Below are 16598 nucleotides of genomic sequence, written 5' to 3'. Positions count from 1 at the left end.
ATAGAGAGTAAATGAGGCTTAGACAGGGTGTATGAGTTACCCCAGGCCACACAGCAAATGGCTGGATTCTAAGCATACTTTCTCTCTCAAAAGCCAGAGCTCTTACGGCTGCCTCCAGGAACTCCATTTGGGAATGAAGACAGAAGGTGCTCTAGATACTACCAGGCATGCATTACAACAAGCAGTGGGCCACAGCCTGAATGACTGGCTCCTTCTTAATTAGCATTCTCTCTCATTTTGGTCTAAGATTCTCTTTATGTTGGGCGTGATTACCTTCTGTTAGTAATGGACGGTACTGCTTTCTAACCCCTTCTTATCCCAGCCCTCCAGCTATCCAGCTCTGAGCCTTCCAAGTCCACCATTTCTTTTCATCTATTTCTCTTGACAGTTTATGACAATACCCCGAATCAGTTCAACACCTTGCAAGCTTCAGTTTGTAGAATGGAGTATTCAGCACACACAGTACATTGGCTGTTCCCATCTTCTTCTATACCTACAAGTATTGATCTAGTTAATATTTTTTAAATAATAAATTACTTCATGCTATGGAAGGGAATTCTAACTGAATAATTAAGTATTTAATGTGCTCAAGGCTGAGCTGTGATGCAGGGTATCTCCTCTTAGATGTAAGTCTGACTGGTCCAGGGCAACCAATCAGGTGTCCTTTGCCTTAGTTCAGAATAGCTCAGCTTTTATGTAGTCAATGTCCCATTAAATTGCTTAGAAAATTACTTTTTATCACTTACTAAATATTTTAAAGTTCTTTTTCAATTGCTCAAATGAGTGACATCCCAACACTGTACAAATGAGTGACATCCCAACAACACTGTACAAAGATGCACTTGACTGCATTTTCTGAGGACCTTGCAGAGCAGTCAGGACAGCCACCTGCTACGGAGGCAAAGGAGGAGTGCACATTACTTGTGTGCCTCCCATGCCTTACCTTCGGGGGGAGCCATCATCGTGGGGCTGGATGATGACCACCTTCACAGTCACAGAAGTACGGAGCAGGTCAATCATCTGCTCGTGGGTGAGAGTGGCCACGGCTACTTTGCAGATCTCCACAAGGCGGCTCCCTTGGCGAAGGCCAGCCTTCCAGGCAAAGCCAAAAGGTTCCACATCTGCAACAATTCCTTCAAAATTCACATGGAATCCAAGCTGACCCAGCCCATTCCTCCTCAGGGTCATTTCCACAGTCTCGCAGCCTCTCGTCACTATCTAAAAGGGAAGGAGACATTTAGAGATGCCCTTCTTGCATCCCAAGCTGCCACGGGGCTCTAGGAAGCAAAGGTGCACGTACAGGCCTCCATGCCAGCCCTCTCTCTCCCTTGGGCCCTCACAGCCTAGCCCATCTCTCTCTGCCTTTTCCTCAAACTGTCCAAGTGACAGGAAAAGGACATATTTAAGTTCAGAGCTTATCACGATTAACATCAGCATCAAGTGCAAATAAAATAACAGAAATACAACGGTGGTGTCATTCTTCATTCTAAATCGTATCTCTTCTTGATACAGGTGTCCTGCTTTCTTAGATGTCACTGACCCAGAGCTTGGGAGCTTCAGATGGGCTCAGATAATTCTCCTACTGACTTGGCTTTTAAACATACAAATCTCACTATTCTAGATGGAGTACAGAAATGGAAAACACGTAAAGACTTTGGAGGCCACTAAAAGTTTCAGTCAGCAAACACCAAAACCATTAGACGATGTATTCATCCCAAACAAAGAAAAATGCCCCAAGGCACTTGAAAGCTAACACTCAAGATCCCACTCCTAGGTCCAGGAAGGGCAATAGCACAAAGAGTTTTAAGAAAACTCTCAATGTTCTCTCTGCCTCAGCCCTGGGGACATACTGTGGAGGTCCTGTTCTGCTCCCTAAGGTCCCTCTCCTGATGACACACAATTGCCTGTGCTTGCCTGGGTGGTGACGGCCACTCAGATCCATGGTGAGGGCAGGCCAGCCAGACTCTTTGGCCAACTGTTCACAAGGCAAGTGTGTAGGATAGTGCTCTGGCAGGCAGCAGAAAGACCCTCTGTGCCTATGGGCTGCCTCTCCTCCACTGGGCCTCTCCCCTGGGGGCTGAAGGCAACCCCAAGCAGTGAAAGCCCCAGTGTATATACCTTACCCGAGAGTGAGAGTCAACAGCCATCCCACGAAAAGGTACATGACAGAATGGTGGTTTGCATCCCACTTGGTACATTAAAGCACTACAAATGCAGCCCTCAAAAGCACTCACTGAGGACACTTTACATGCAATAAAAGAAAAACATGGGCTCATTAAATGCCATTTGATGACTATGACATCATCTGTTTGTGGGAAATTTCAAGTTGAGAGGTATGATACTCCTATTCCCAAAAGCCCAGAGGCAATGTATGAAGTTTCAGTTTAATGAATGCTCCATTTCTATGAAACATGCTCTGAATACACAGATACCTATTTAATAAGACCTATGACAGTAAGTACAGCTGTGGGACTGGGGCTGCTTCATGTATCACCACTGTGTCTGATGTTTCTATGGTTACCACAAGTGCAGACCATGACAATCAGCTTTTCCCAGACAGGTATGACAGTTCAGGACTCAGCAAAATGTGGAAAGGGACTGCTGATTTTAGTTAGTGGTGAAGTTTTAGAATATTGACATTTCTAAAGTCACGAACTGAAGTCAACTGAAATAACACAAATAAATTTTGTTCACTTCTTTTTCAACTCTGTTCTAAGCAATACTATTAAAAGACTACACATAACATGTACTCAGTCTTCTCTCAAATACCAATGCATTGTCAGTTGAAATTTAACATCCATGTATTAGACTGAAGAGTTATTGGCTGAGCCTTTCCAGAGTCCTCCAGCTCTGGCTCTTCGGCTCATTTCCTCCAATCACCTGCCACCTCCCCTACTTTGTCTTTTTGCTATTTCTTTATCCCCTCTGTTTATTGCTTCCTAACATCCCCAAAGTCTGAAGGAAGGTGTTCTCCAGGTATTTGTACTTCCTCACATACTTCTTCCATGGACCCAATTATCACACAAAAATTGTAGTCTCCTAGCCAGGACTGGCTATGTAATTTGTGAGGCCCCAAGAAAAATTAAAATGGAGGGCTCTTCATTAAAAAATTATTAAGAATTTCAAAAGGGCAAGAGCAGAGCATTCAACCAAGCACGAACTCTTCTGAGAGTGGGTCCCTGTGTGACTGCATAGGTTGTACATCTGTGAAGTGAACCCTGCCTTGCCCTCTGGGAACAACTCATTCCTTTCCTGCCCTGTTACCTGCAAGACAGACACTTTAGTTCCACTTTCCATCACCTGAGAATGGACATTGAGTTAACCATCTGCCAGAGGGGCAGGCATTCTCAGCATCTCCACCATGACTGCATCCATCTCTTTCTTCCCACTTCTGTTACTACCATTCTGTACCAACCCTTACAACTGAATCCCTTCAACAGTTTTTGCTTTCGTTTGTTTCCGGTAGCTCATGGTGCAAGTCATTCTAGACACAGAATATAATTTCTAAAATGTATTTGTAACATTGTGTATCTTGGTCACACTAGCAATACACTTTTCTAGGAAAATAGGATCGGGTCCATGGAATAGCAAATGTATAACAGCCCATGTAAATATCCATGGAAAGTACATTTTGGTGGCTGGTGAAGTGGTATTTGTGTTGTATTTTCAGAGGCAGAGATTATGATGATTTGGTGGATATGCTAAAAAGAAGTATTTGCAATTAGCAAAAGCGCAATGCATCCAGAGACTCATCATTATAACTCAAGTCAATTCTCTAGGCATAAAAACTAATCATTTACTTAATCACCCCAAACTCATATCTAGGCTTGCACACATATACCTGATTAATACTGTTGAACATACTGAGACCCTTTACTGTAAATAGTAATGAAATTACTTTTCCAAGGCTAACAGACACTGCCCTGATTTTACCTTTTCTTATACACAGTATCTAATAACAAAAGGGAGATTTATATTTGGTGGTAGGAAAGGGGGCAAGAAATGGATATAATTTCTCCTTTGTTTTTCATGATCCATAATGAACTAAACCTTTTCTAATTAAAAAAAAATCACTCTTGGGAGAAAATTTACGCACAAGAAATTCTATTGTCAAAGCATGTTTTTTTTCTTATATTATCACAAGTAAAAACTGGAAACAGTTTTATTCTTACTACTTTATTTTATATGCTCAAACTAAAATCTAAATCTTATTTTGTTAAAATTGGGAGCAGAAATTGAACACCATGGATAAAATATAAGGGTTTTGCCTAAAAATCGCATACATGAAAATCTTTTTTATATCTGACTTTTAAAAAGCCTTTCTAAATTAATGTGTAATTCTGAAAAACTTTCTTAAGAAACTGTGGTTCTAAGACTAATAATGTATTTAATCTGGCACATTAAACAAAAATACTTGCTGTATAAATATGCCCAGAGCTGAAATGGCAAATAGGACTCATCATTCATATAGTCAACAGCAATTCTGTTGTTAATTACCCAATGGGAAGGTATGTATGTCAGCCTTCATAAACATTCTATCTAGACAATTCTGTTTTTCCTTCAAATGCTATTAAAATACATCTTAATATTTCCCTTTTGCAGGTTGGCTTTTCTTTCCCAATCAATTTATGATGGTTGCTTCTCCACCGTTCACGTATTCAACAACTCCTCAAAAGGATCCAGCATTTAAAATTAAGCTCTGTATCCGCAGGAAATAGTAATGCATTCCCTAATTGCTATAATCATGGTAGGATTTCCCAGGTGAAAGCTATTTTGAATCTGGAATTGCAAGCAAGGATGGTGGGAAAATAGAAAACATGTACTTACTACTAATCGCTGAACAATTTCCCTTATGTCTTCAGCACAGTTGTCTACTGAGGACAGGAGGATACATTCTCCTCTTTCGTAAAACACTTTGATACTCATTAATCCAGATGTCCACCCAATAACATCCCTGCAGGAACAGTTAAATACAACGTTCTTGGAATCCTTTTCAATCAACATGACGAACTCATTGGAAATCCCAAGAAGACATTCGATGTCAGCAGACTGGCCGAAGTCCCGTGCTATCACATGCCACATGATGGCTCCAATGCTAAACAAGTGGGCATCCTTCCTTGGCTTGACTTTCTCCTTTTTCTTTGCGCCCAGTGTAATGAAGCTGAACTTCACAGAAGTATCCACAGTGGCAGTTGTGACAAAGTTCTCCGCCAGATCTTTCAGGTACTCTTGCCTTGTTCGAGTGGCCATCGCACGAAACTTCTCCGATTTATGGGCTGCATTTTCTGCATTGATTACTTTGGCTAAAAGGAAGTCCCGGAAGACAGCTGACTTTGGAAAAGTTACACCTTTGGGAATCGGTGGGCCAAATGGTGGCACATCTTTTGATCTAGAAACTCCAACACTGAGGAAAGAAAAAACAGAAACAAAATGAGATGAGCTATGATACCATAATACTTATGTTTACGAATTTGGCATACATACACACTTTGAACTTAAGTAGTTTATTCTGCAGGTTCTTGTTCTTCTATTTCTGGAACCCAGGGTTTGTTGTTCTTTAAGCAAAATGTTTTAAACTTAGTAGACAGGAGGTATAATGGGCTGAATTCTGTCCCTCTCAAAATCCACATGTTGACAAGGTAATCCATAGTTTCTGGGAAGGCGACACTATCTAGAGATAGAACTCTTAAGGAGGTGACTGAGTTAAAGTGAAGCCATTAGGGTGGGCCCTGATCCAACTGACTGGTGTCCTTATAAGAGGAGAAAATTTGGGCTTACAAAGAGACACCAGGGATGTATACACACAGAAAGAAGCCACATGAAGACACAAGGAGAAGATGGCCATCTCTATAAGTCAAGGGAGAGGCCTCAGGAGAAACCAACCCTTGCTGACACCTTGATCTTAGACTTGTAGCCTCCAGAACTATGAGAAAATAAACGTCTACTGTGTAAGCCACCTGGCCTGTGGTATTAGTATGGCAGTGCTACCAGACTAATACAGGGGTAGCAGATCCACAGCGTGTGGAATAAGCAGGCTGGCACTCTATAACCCTGTGGGGCTGGTTATCACTGGGAAAAACAGTAACACTTCCGACCAAAGTGGGTTTAGCCCAAGTTAGCTGCATGGGGTTCAATGACATGAGACAGAGTGATCATACTTATAAGGGCCCAAAATTTAAGTGTCACTTTTTTTTTTAAAGAAAATGCTCACTTTACGTGTTCACATTTTGAATATCTAAATGAAGGTTTTATGGGAGCAATATTTTAAGAGATCTCAGGGATTGAAGAGATCAAATGTATAGTGTTAATAACCATCTTAATCTATTAAAACCAATACTGCTCCCCTACATCAGAGAATTGCTTTAGTTATCTCACACCCTCTTCTGAATAAGATAAATTATAGAGTGGATTAATGAATTAACAAAGGAAGGATTAAGAGGAGTAAGTGAATGAATGGATCCTGTATCACAGGCAGCACTGGGAACACCCCAATTACTTAGTAGCTACCACAGACCAAGAATCTGTACTAATTCCATATCTGCCCAGGCTAATATTTTCTATGTTGGAATAAAGAAAGGAAGCAATCTTTGTTTTGTTTTCATCATTGTGGAAAATTCTAAAAGGTAAATTAAGGAATAAAAACATTTTATCCAAATTTGTTCTGTCAGATGCAAACTCCCTTCTGAAATGTGGTTGATTAGCCTTTAGAAAAATCACAGGTTCCAGTGTCTCTCACTTGTGCTTTAATCTGCACCCTCTTCAGCAGAGTTAATCACCTCTAGCAGCCAGACAGACAGCTGGCTAGATGGGGCCTTCACCGAGATGAAAGGGAAAGGAATGACTGCTTTGCTTTGGGACAGATAAACCAAACTCATGAATAGCACCTAGTGGTGCTTTATGGTAGTATATATACCACACAAGAGGGTATGTCTGTGGGGAAACTTGACTTATGTCCTTAACATGAAGGGAAGGTCCTTAAAAACATCACAGAGGTTGATGCTGCCAGGGATCAGATGTGGCCCATTTCCCCCTCACCACCATCCTCAGGATGCCATTCAAGACTGGGAATGAATTAATCCTCCATGTTAACTCTGGGAGACTGGTCCCAAAGCTGCCTGTTTGGACTTGTGATTAGTCTAATCATACCCTGTGGCTTCTCTTCTCTTCACTGTCAATGAGCTCAAAGGGCCTCTCTGTTCACTGCAACCTGCCCTGCAAATACTGGGTATAAGCCAATATATCTCTGTTCCTAAATTTGGTTCTCTCTTACAAAAATGAGTCCAGATTTCTAGCAGCATTTGACCCACGGAATGCTGAGGTGGCCAAATGTCATCTGGCACTCTAGTGTATTACTTCTTTGCATTAACTCTTTAGATCTCATGCTAACCTCTGACCTCTCACTGCACTTTGTACGCACTTAAGTTACAATATCAGGGGAAGTTTCTTATATCTAAATATGCTCCACTGTGGTGTCACATAGTGAATAAGAGAGACACAGTGACTCCATTATATATTAGGAAAACTCTTTTTGTATCAAATTATAGACTAATATCTACTTGGAGATTCTCTCTACAATGTATGCCATATTCTTGTTTAATAAATGGTATTCTTGTACATCTCAAAGTTGTACAAGAAAAGCAGTAGAATGTTAAGCATGACTATTTCATGATTGTTATGACATTCTGGGTACGGGAATCAATTAGAGATCATTGGGTACAAAAGCTCCCATGATTCCCAACATTTCAAGTAGAGTCAAGTTCAGAAGAAATATTCTTTTAACAGATTCTGATAATTCCCAATGTGTAGAAACAAAAACTTGTATCAGAGCTCCTTATTTTACCCAAATGATTCAAAAGCATTTGTTAATGATTTCGATATTTAGGCCCCTCCAGCAAAAGCAAACATAGAAAGATAAGCATTCCTTAATATGCACATGAAAGGGTTTTAATAAGGCCTTCTGGTGTTTGAGCAAACTGGAGTCAGGTAACGGAATTCAGCTCTACCATCTCCTGAGTGACTGGGCTAAATACATAATCCTTCAGTGCCTCTCTGCCCTCATCTGTAAAGTGGAAGGTAAAATAGTATCATCCCCAAAAGCCCACTGTAAGGATGATAGAAAATGATGCATGTAAAGCTTCTATTATCCAAATTGTTGCTGTTATCACTATTACTCTCATAGATTTAGCTCTGTCACCTAATTTTTTGTCAGATGTTACATATTAAATTTTCTAATAAATGGCAGTCATCATTTTCTGTAGATATCTCTCTACTTTTAATTCTCTGTGAGCTACCAAGCCTATTCTCATTCCGTTACTGAGCATTTTGCAAAGAGTTTATCTTGGACAGTACATAAAAACATAAATCCCTGAGTTAAACATTGGCTACAAATTAACAAGTCTTTTTATAAAGAAATGGGCAATTTGTTATGTCTGCTTTTTAAAAATTTTCAGACTAAAAACGAGATGTTTCAAGGGGCTTTGGAGGCGTTGCCTCATTTCTTCCAGTTCCAGTGGACTCAGCATGACTGCTCGAGCATTCTGCTGCGTTCATGGCGGAGGCCTGACTCCCTCTGTAGGGTGGGAGTGTGGTCCTCTGCTCAGGCAGGTACACCTGACAGGCTGCACACGTTTCATTAGAGGAGGTGATCTCAACTCCAGAGCCCTTTTGACAGCTGCAAGGTCCACAAATTGGCACTGGTACTGTGGGTCCCTGTCAGCAAGAATATGCTGCCACTCAACACCCACACAAAGCTCAGGAGAAAAACAGCTTTCACGGGAGCTTGCCAGGGTGTGTGGGAACCATCCAGTCCTTTAAAATACATCTCTGGGCTAGGACATAGCAAAATTTAAGAGAACTATAGAGCTGGACTATATCATTTCCCTGGAAATTATTTTAATAAATTTATTTCTCCATTGGAATATTTAGAAGAGTATCACATGAAACAGACTACTAAGGTGTTTTTATAAAATGTGGGCATGCCAACCATATGTGATAGGAGTAAGGATAGCTTCATGAAATGTTATGGAATTCATCTGACTACAGGATTACTGAAGATTATTATTGATTCTTTAAGAAACACTACCGATAATTTTAAGCAAGATCAGTGAAGCTGATGAGGCACTTCCAAAAATGTTAGGCACTCTAACTGATGTTACATTTGAATTTCATTAGTAAAGGTTAATTTAGTAATAACAATGTGGTTTCTTAAAAACCAATGACTCCATCTCTGAATGATTTGCATATGCTATCCTTATCATAGAAAAAATAACGCAATGTACTTTGTTTATATGTAAGAGATCTCTGTACTGGTTTCAAAAACATATAGCCTCAGTAATTTAATTAAAACCAGAAAACCTAAAAGAAATACAGTGACTAGATACTGCCTATCTTAACAATTTTTTTGTTAATGAACTACCTCATGATATGAGCATAAAGATAGAAAGTAATTTAAAATACTTGATTTGACCTAAAAATAGCCACCCATAAAATAATGCCAAATAGAACATAATAAAGCCTTATGCTTAAGTTTTCCCAATCCATTAGGAAGGTTCATTTTATTCTTCAGAATTATCATTCACTGTGTGGGCTCCCAGGAAAAAAGGCCAACTCACCATGTTTGTACCAAAATGTATCATCTGTACAGAGTAGATACTATATTCTTTCAAATATCACTTTTAAAAAGTAGTTCTGAGCATTTAGGCCAGTGGTCCTAAACGCAGATGTGTGTAAGAATGAATCTGGAGGAAAATACAGAGACGCCAGGTGTACTGCATTAGAACACAGCACAGTAGAGCCACAGACTTGGGCTATTTTTACAAGGCGACCAGGCAGCAAAATTCAGAGTAAGAACTGCTGGTTTTCAGACTTTGTTCTAAGATCGCTTGGGTATCTGTAGGGTGGGATGTAAACTGGCAACTTTTTACATACAGACTGGTTTCTCTTTTGCCTTTACGGGGCAAGCGCTGTAGTCTTCATTCTCTTACAAGGAATATTCATGTCTCTGAACTAGGCCCAGTGGGCAGAAGAATTGGCAACTACTGTTTTAAGACGATAAATGAAAATAACCCTGGATGAATGCCAGGAACTGTATTGGGTGTTTTACATAATTTAAGCTATTTATTCGTCATAACCACGTATTGAAATAAGTACTATCATTATCATTATCTTCAATTTTAAGATGAGGAATCATATACTAAGAAAAATAAACTAACCCACACAAAGCCCTATGATAAGTGGTAAAGCTGGTTTCAAACTCAGGTGAAAGGCCCATTGTTTTACCAATACCCCACATGACACCATCCTTTGGCTGCAGTTATTTCCTAAGACAGAGTCTGGGGGTAGCGGTTCAGCATAAAAGCAGGCCTTGTCAGAGCCAGTCTTGGGATTCCAAGACACGCACATGGCCTTTTGAAGTCACCCAACAAGTGTCAACTCCTTGTTTCAGCAGCTCAGCAAATAGTGTTTCCAAGGTCTTTGATGACAAGAAATGTTTTACTGCCACAATACTTACTTCTCCTAGATAAGCACTTAACAGCCACTTCCCCCAGCTCAGAGGCAGATACCAATTAAGCTATTGGTTCTGACAGAAGCTAAAGTTTTTAAAAGAAAAACAGAGGACATGTGTAATCCACCATTTTAAAGTGCTAGGGATTTCACTTTTTCAAGAGGGCAAAATGGGAAGAAGGCAATTATTTCTTACAGAAAATGTCTGAGTAATCAGAAAATCACAAAGTTGAATATAATAATTGGAAAACAAAGATATTTTGGGGAAAAGATGCACTATTGACATAAACCTGGGACAGTGATAGATCAGAGATTACTGACTCACCTGTAACACACATTTTCGGTACATGGATTATGCACTTTGACTATGACAAAGACATGCTGAAAGTGAGACCGGATGCTTTTTGGAGTAAAAGGAAGTGCCCCTGGCTCCTGGAAGACGATGGTGACGATGTCATTTCCTATGTGCCTTTTCCTCAGTAGCTGTGGTCAAGAGAGTGAAGAGTTACAAATAAATTTTTCTTTAAAACAAAATATATAAATATATACAATTTACCCGTCTTTTTTTGTTTTTAAAGATGTTTATTTTATGTACAAAGAACTATCATGATTTTTCATGGTAGATGTCTTGGATAATCCTTTGAAGGAAGATCATTTCGTCCAACTTAATGAAACCAATATCCTTCGCATACTGATGGAAACACTGGTGGCACACATTGAGGCCATATTTCCGGATCAGACCATGCCATGTCAAATCAGTTTTAACAAATTAGACAAGAGTGAGAACCCTGGCCAAATTTTCGTGGGTGGCTCCAGTACAGCTGCTGGTGACCCATCTTGCTCTCAGGAGTGCAACAAGGTAAAAGGCAATTCACTCATCTTTCAATTTGAAGGAATGATTTTAAAAAAGCATAGTCATTCCTTGGAAGTTAGTGCTCCTAAATTTGGCAGAGAGAAAGCAAAATGGGTTTCATTCAAAAGACCCATGGAAAAAGAAGCCTAAATATTTATCTCTTTTATTTTAAAATTCATTTTGAACTCTCTCTCCTTTTTGTCTTTATCCAGTTCCTCTTTCTAAACCCCTAAAATTATAGCACATTAGAGCTCACAATGCTTTAAGAAATTTTGTAGTTTAAGTGCTAGGAGGAAAAGTACAAGAGTGGGTACAGGTTTGCTGAAAGGTCCTACACTGTCGCCCTGGCGTGCCTCAGCTTGTATCCTGTGATTCCACAGTAACGTGCATTTCTGCAACAAAAATACAGAACACTGTCATTTTGGTGGGCAGTAATGCAAACCAATTAACTGAACCCTGGCTGTTTAAAATGTAATTCAGAAACACAGAATTCCATTGGATTACTAACCAGAAACCCAATCGTTTGTAATTTTATAAATCACAAATCTGGCAGGGGGAAACGAAGCCCAGAGCAGTACACTCTAACACCACCTTTACTTCTGATGCTCCTTCTGCCAAGAATGCCCCCTGCAGTCCAGGTTTCTCCCAGAAAATGCAGTCGTCTCCGTAGCTCTCACCTCATCTGAAAGAAACTTCCTATTTCCCAGGCCCATTTCTATTACACTGGTCGTTGTACTCTTCTAATGGTTGGTTTACTTCTGCCTCAGGTCATAACCTTCATGAGGGCGGAGAGTGTCATACTGACTTTCAGATTCCTAGTTTCTAATGGTGTGCCAAGCAAAGAAGGTACCCAATACACATTTGTTTAACAAATAAACAAATGATCCAAATATACATTTACTGACACATCACATTATGGGTTACAATTGTGATTAAAATTCTTTCCTATAAACACATGCCAATAAATCCTTATAATAGACACTTTGTAAGCTTATGCAAGTGAAAGCATAGATCTGTGCTCTCAAAGTCTGTGATCTTCAGTTTTGATACATAAAACAATCCTTACACAACTTGGTGATGTCACTGCTGGAATGTGACAATCTCAGATAGTAAATCTCTTTCTACTCACAATATGGAACACCACAACCCTACTCTTAAATGTATTTGGCACCTACAGTGCATATTCCACTGTAAAGAGCATTAAGTTCAACTTTTAAGACCTTTTAAACCCAGATACAAAAAGGATTTCATTGTTAGGTCCCTGACTTGTGATTTAGCATGATAAAAGGCCTGGAAAAGTGGGAATGAAATGTTCATTCTTTGAGTTCTCTACAGGCCACTTAAATTGTGGAGTCATATGCTAAAAAATTCCTACATAAATCCCCATGGTCAAAGTTATAAACACACAAAATCATCTTACTGTCTGAGTGAAGTTTTGAAACCTACATGAGTATATCATAATATAGACCCAATGAGCTACCTCATTTAAATAAGAAGTTTTTAAGAAGTTTGCTAGATATTTAAAATGTGGCATTTCAAATGCATGTAAATAATCAGTGAAAACTTTGGCAATAACATTCTTTGCTCTTTTCTCCCAAAACTGATAAATATGATTCTTACATACTGTAAAAAGACATGGAAAAATCAGCATCAGTTTTTTAAAATATGCCCATTATTGTGTTCAATGTATTTGTAGAATACAAAACACAGCAGTTCACACTGTACTTTATTAAATACCCTTAACACATGCTATAACAAATATAGCATGTACCCCCAAAATATGTACAGGAATTCTCGGATTGACAAAAGATGGAGCTCGCTTTGGTCAAGGCCAAACGGTGAGTTCAGTGCCTTCTACTTCCTGAGTGATTGCCGACATGGCTTCATGTTGGCCAGCCCTCTCAATTAAACGCAGGGGGCAGGGAGGGCCTCATTAGTCAGTGCTTCGTGCTGCACAGACTGCAACAGCAAATTGGACAGTTATTCCTAACCAATTTCTTTTCCTCCTGCAGAAAGATGTTGGGTCTGAATCTATATATAACATACAGGAAGATTTTAAGCACACATTAAAGGGAACTTTAAGGCTGGTTACCTTGGCAACATGCCAAACCACTGTTGTCCCCTTCTAGGCATATTCTTTTGCTTTGTCATATGGGCCAAAAAATGTTTTCAAAAATCTGGTTAATTTAACCATGGTCATATAATGCACTTTGTAGGAAAAAATAACCATTGCAGGTGGAAAGAAGATTCATTAAGAAAGGTAAAATCTAAAGCTCTTTGAAGGAGAATAAAATAAGAAAAATGAACACTATCCATTAACAGGATGCTTGAATTTGGTTCAGAGACTGAAGAAAATCTCTGAACAATTAACAGAAATATTATTAATTTTTTTGTTATAAGATTTTGCCAAACATGAAATAAGTAACTTCTTGAACTTCTTAAAGGCACTTTTTTATTATTTAGTTTATGCTTTTTTCCTAACTGGTCAATGAAATTCCATACAGAGTCTGTAAATGGAGAAGAAAAGGGATGGCAAATGCAGCCTGGCACACCCTGCGGTACTATTTGTTCGTGGGAATTGTAGAAACGACATCTTCTGGGGCTAACTCCTTTCTAGGTATGTAAAGCTAATGACAGTTTTCAGTGATGTCAACAGGACCGACTTACTAGTGTTTTCAACTGCAACAGTGAGTTAATAAATCTCGTATTAGATAGATTTTCATAGTCATTTCTACTAAATTTCTAACACTTGATTCCAGCTGTGAAACAGGAATAAGCTCTTGTTATGACAAGGAAAGTGAAAATGTGAGTCGTCACCCAATTCACGGCAGAAGCGTATAGATGCTACAGAAATAGCATATACAGCCGTAGGTTTAGTCTCAGTGCCTTAAACAAACCAGGATTTCACAAGACCAGTTTTAATTCAGTGCAAAAATATAGTTAGATAGAAGGAGTAAGTTCCCATATTCAACAGAACAGTAGGGAAACTGTAATTAACAGTAATTTATTGTATTTTAAAAATAGCTGCAAAAAATTTTGAAATGTTCTCAACACAGAGGTGTTTGTGGTAACAGATATCCCAATTAACCTGATGTGACCATTACACATTGTACTGCAGGTATCAAAATATAGCATGTACCCCCCAAATATGTACAACTATTATGTATCAGTAAAAAGAAATTTAATGAGAGGCAAAAACTCAAAAAACAAACTGAGAAGAAAAAACCTAAGAAGTGAAAATAAGTATCTGACAGTACCCTTGGATGACAAATGAGATAAAGCTGAATTAGATAATATCTGCTAGCTTCCATGTACATGCGTTCATTTGTTAAATTATTATCATTTTTTAGCCCAGTAAAATGAAACAAAGTGTTCTGCACCTAATGCTGGCGGAAAGCAGGCTGTACATGAAAGAGAACAGCCAGGGTATGATTCAGAAGCTCATAAGAGTCAGCGAAGAGGAAGCTCATCTGAAGCTGGAGAAGGCAGGTCTCCAGAGAAGGTCTTCAGAAAGAGGCAAACCCATATTCTATACGAAAGCAATCACAGGTTCTCAATCCTTGTCCTGTTACTAAGAAGGGGGCTGAGAAAGACTCCTCTGACGTGACTGATCTCTTCCTAACTCTCCGACCTCATCACCTGCTCCTTACCATCTAGACAGTGCCTTGTCCCTCCTACAGGACAACTTGTTCCTACACAAGAAACTCTACAGTTACTAATCCCTGGAAAGCTCTTTGCCTTCACCCGGAAAGCTGGCTCTTCCTCCTTTAGGGATGGCCTTAATTTTGCACTCACACATACAGATGCATGTACATAAACACACATATCCCCTCATATACTCTATACTTGAGAGTCTGCATCAGTGGTTAGAACTTTGCCTTGGTTTTTAAGAGGCGTCTAGAGTTGCCCATGAAAAAAGTTAATGTAGAAAAGCATTATAAATAATAACTGAGAAGGGGGAACTTATACACCTTACCACAAAAATACAAAAGAAAGAAAGGTCTCCACCACCTCCAACAAAAAAGTGGATGCTAGTGAACTGTTCTTATTTCAGATGGGCAAGAAGAAGATATTACATTTAATTAATGTTTCAAGGATTTGCCACTGATTTACCATTTCATATAATCATGATATTTTACCAATAACAAGAGTCAATGTACAAATGAGTTAAGAAATGCTGAATGGTTTGCAAATGAAGAAACAAAATGATCTAAGAATGCAGATTTTTAGTGACTTTGTAACAAAGTAAAGATGGTAACAGGATTATGAAGTTATAAATATCTCAGATTTCTGACACTGGGCAATACTAACCCTTAGTTTAAGCAGCAATCTCTGTGATGTGGTATATACTCTTACTTAGGGTCTGGGAATACAGCTACTCATGGAAAGCTAAATAAGCATTTTATCCTTCCAAAATATTCTATAGTATTATGCCTAGGTGAACCCAGGAATAGTCAGGACCCAAGTGCTCACAGCTCTTAGGGAGGCAGGTGGTTCCAGTATTTATAGGGGTCCTTAACGACACCAACTAGAGATTTAGGGAAGTACACAAACTCTTTAAGGCAGGGACTTACAATCAGTCCACCTACTATAAAGAAAAGGGGTGCAGGCTTAACCCAAATATAACATCATTGCCTCTTTGGTATCAAGCCCATTACTAGAATAAGACCAGTATCCTTTAATTAGCTTCTCAGAAACCCAGGGGCACAGTTGTACTTAATGATACCCCCACGAGGCATCAGTTACCCCTTCCCAACAGAGCAGCTAAAACGTTACACATATATTAAAAAAGAAATAGGTTACTGTGTGCCAGGCACTGAGGCAACTCTACTTTATATGCCTACTTTGAAGGAAGAATTTCTCTGCCAAAGTGAAGTTTAAAGCTAATTTATGAAGTTCTTCCCATTGATGACATCCCACGATGGCTTAACCATGAGTTGCAGAAGGAAACAGGGCAAGCAGAAGGAAAGCACTCAGGGGAAAACAGCCCTGGGAAAAGCGGACGGACTGCCAGACAGATGCAGAGAGACTTGCAGGACTTAACTTCTGAAGAGAAAATACTCCAAGAGTACGGTTTGGTTTCTTATCACTCTCTTGGTCTGGTGAGTTTTTTGACGCAAGAGTCAGAGACATTCCAAAGATTAAAGCTCTTTTGCAACTGTGGTAAACTTTCTGAAGACTTTTAATACATCTTGGAATCAGCATCCAGCTTGATTTATTACAAAAAAGAATACAAGAAATT

The 16598-nt window shown here is 39.3% G+C and overlaps 1 protein-coding gene and 1 pseudogene across 13 annotated transcripts in view; both read right to left on the bottom strand.

Annotated features, from left to right (window-relative positions):
- SIPA1L2 (signal induced proliferation associated 1 like 2) overlaps positions 1–16598 on the bottom strand; it is a 233577-nt gene that overhangs the window by 58860 nt on the left and 158119 nt on the right. For all 13 annotated transcript variants that reach the window (XM_035281006.3, XM_078357316.1, XM_054248189.2 and 10 more), the window contains 3 exons: positions 10829–10986; positions 4828–5404; positions 944–1218 (listed from right to left, as the gene is read on the bottom strand). In XM_035281006.3, coding sequence (XP_035136897.1) covers positions 944–1218; positions 4828–5404; positions 10829–10986 — 1010 coding nt within the window. The remainder of the gene's footprint in view (positions 1–943; positions 1219–4827; positions 5405–10828; positions 10987–16598) is intronic.
- On the bottom strand, positions 11002–11477 carry LOC108589238 (small ribosomal subunit protein uS14 pseudogene; annotated as a pseudogene).

The sequence above is a fragment of the Callithrix jacchus genome, chromosome 19, assembly GCF_049354715.1.
Source record: "Callithrix jacchus isolate 240 chromosome 19, calJac240_pri, whole genome shotgun sequence".
Lineage (NCBI taxonomy): Eukaryota > Metazoa > Chordata > Mammalia > Primates > Cebidae > Callithrix > Callithrix jacchus.
Note: the sequence above shows the minus strand (reverse complement) of the source record. Positions and strands in the feature narration are given on the sequence as shown.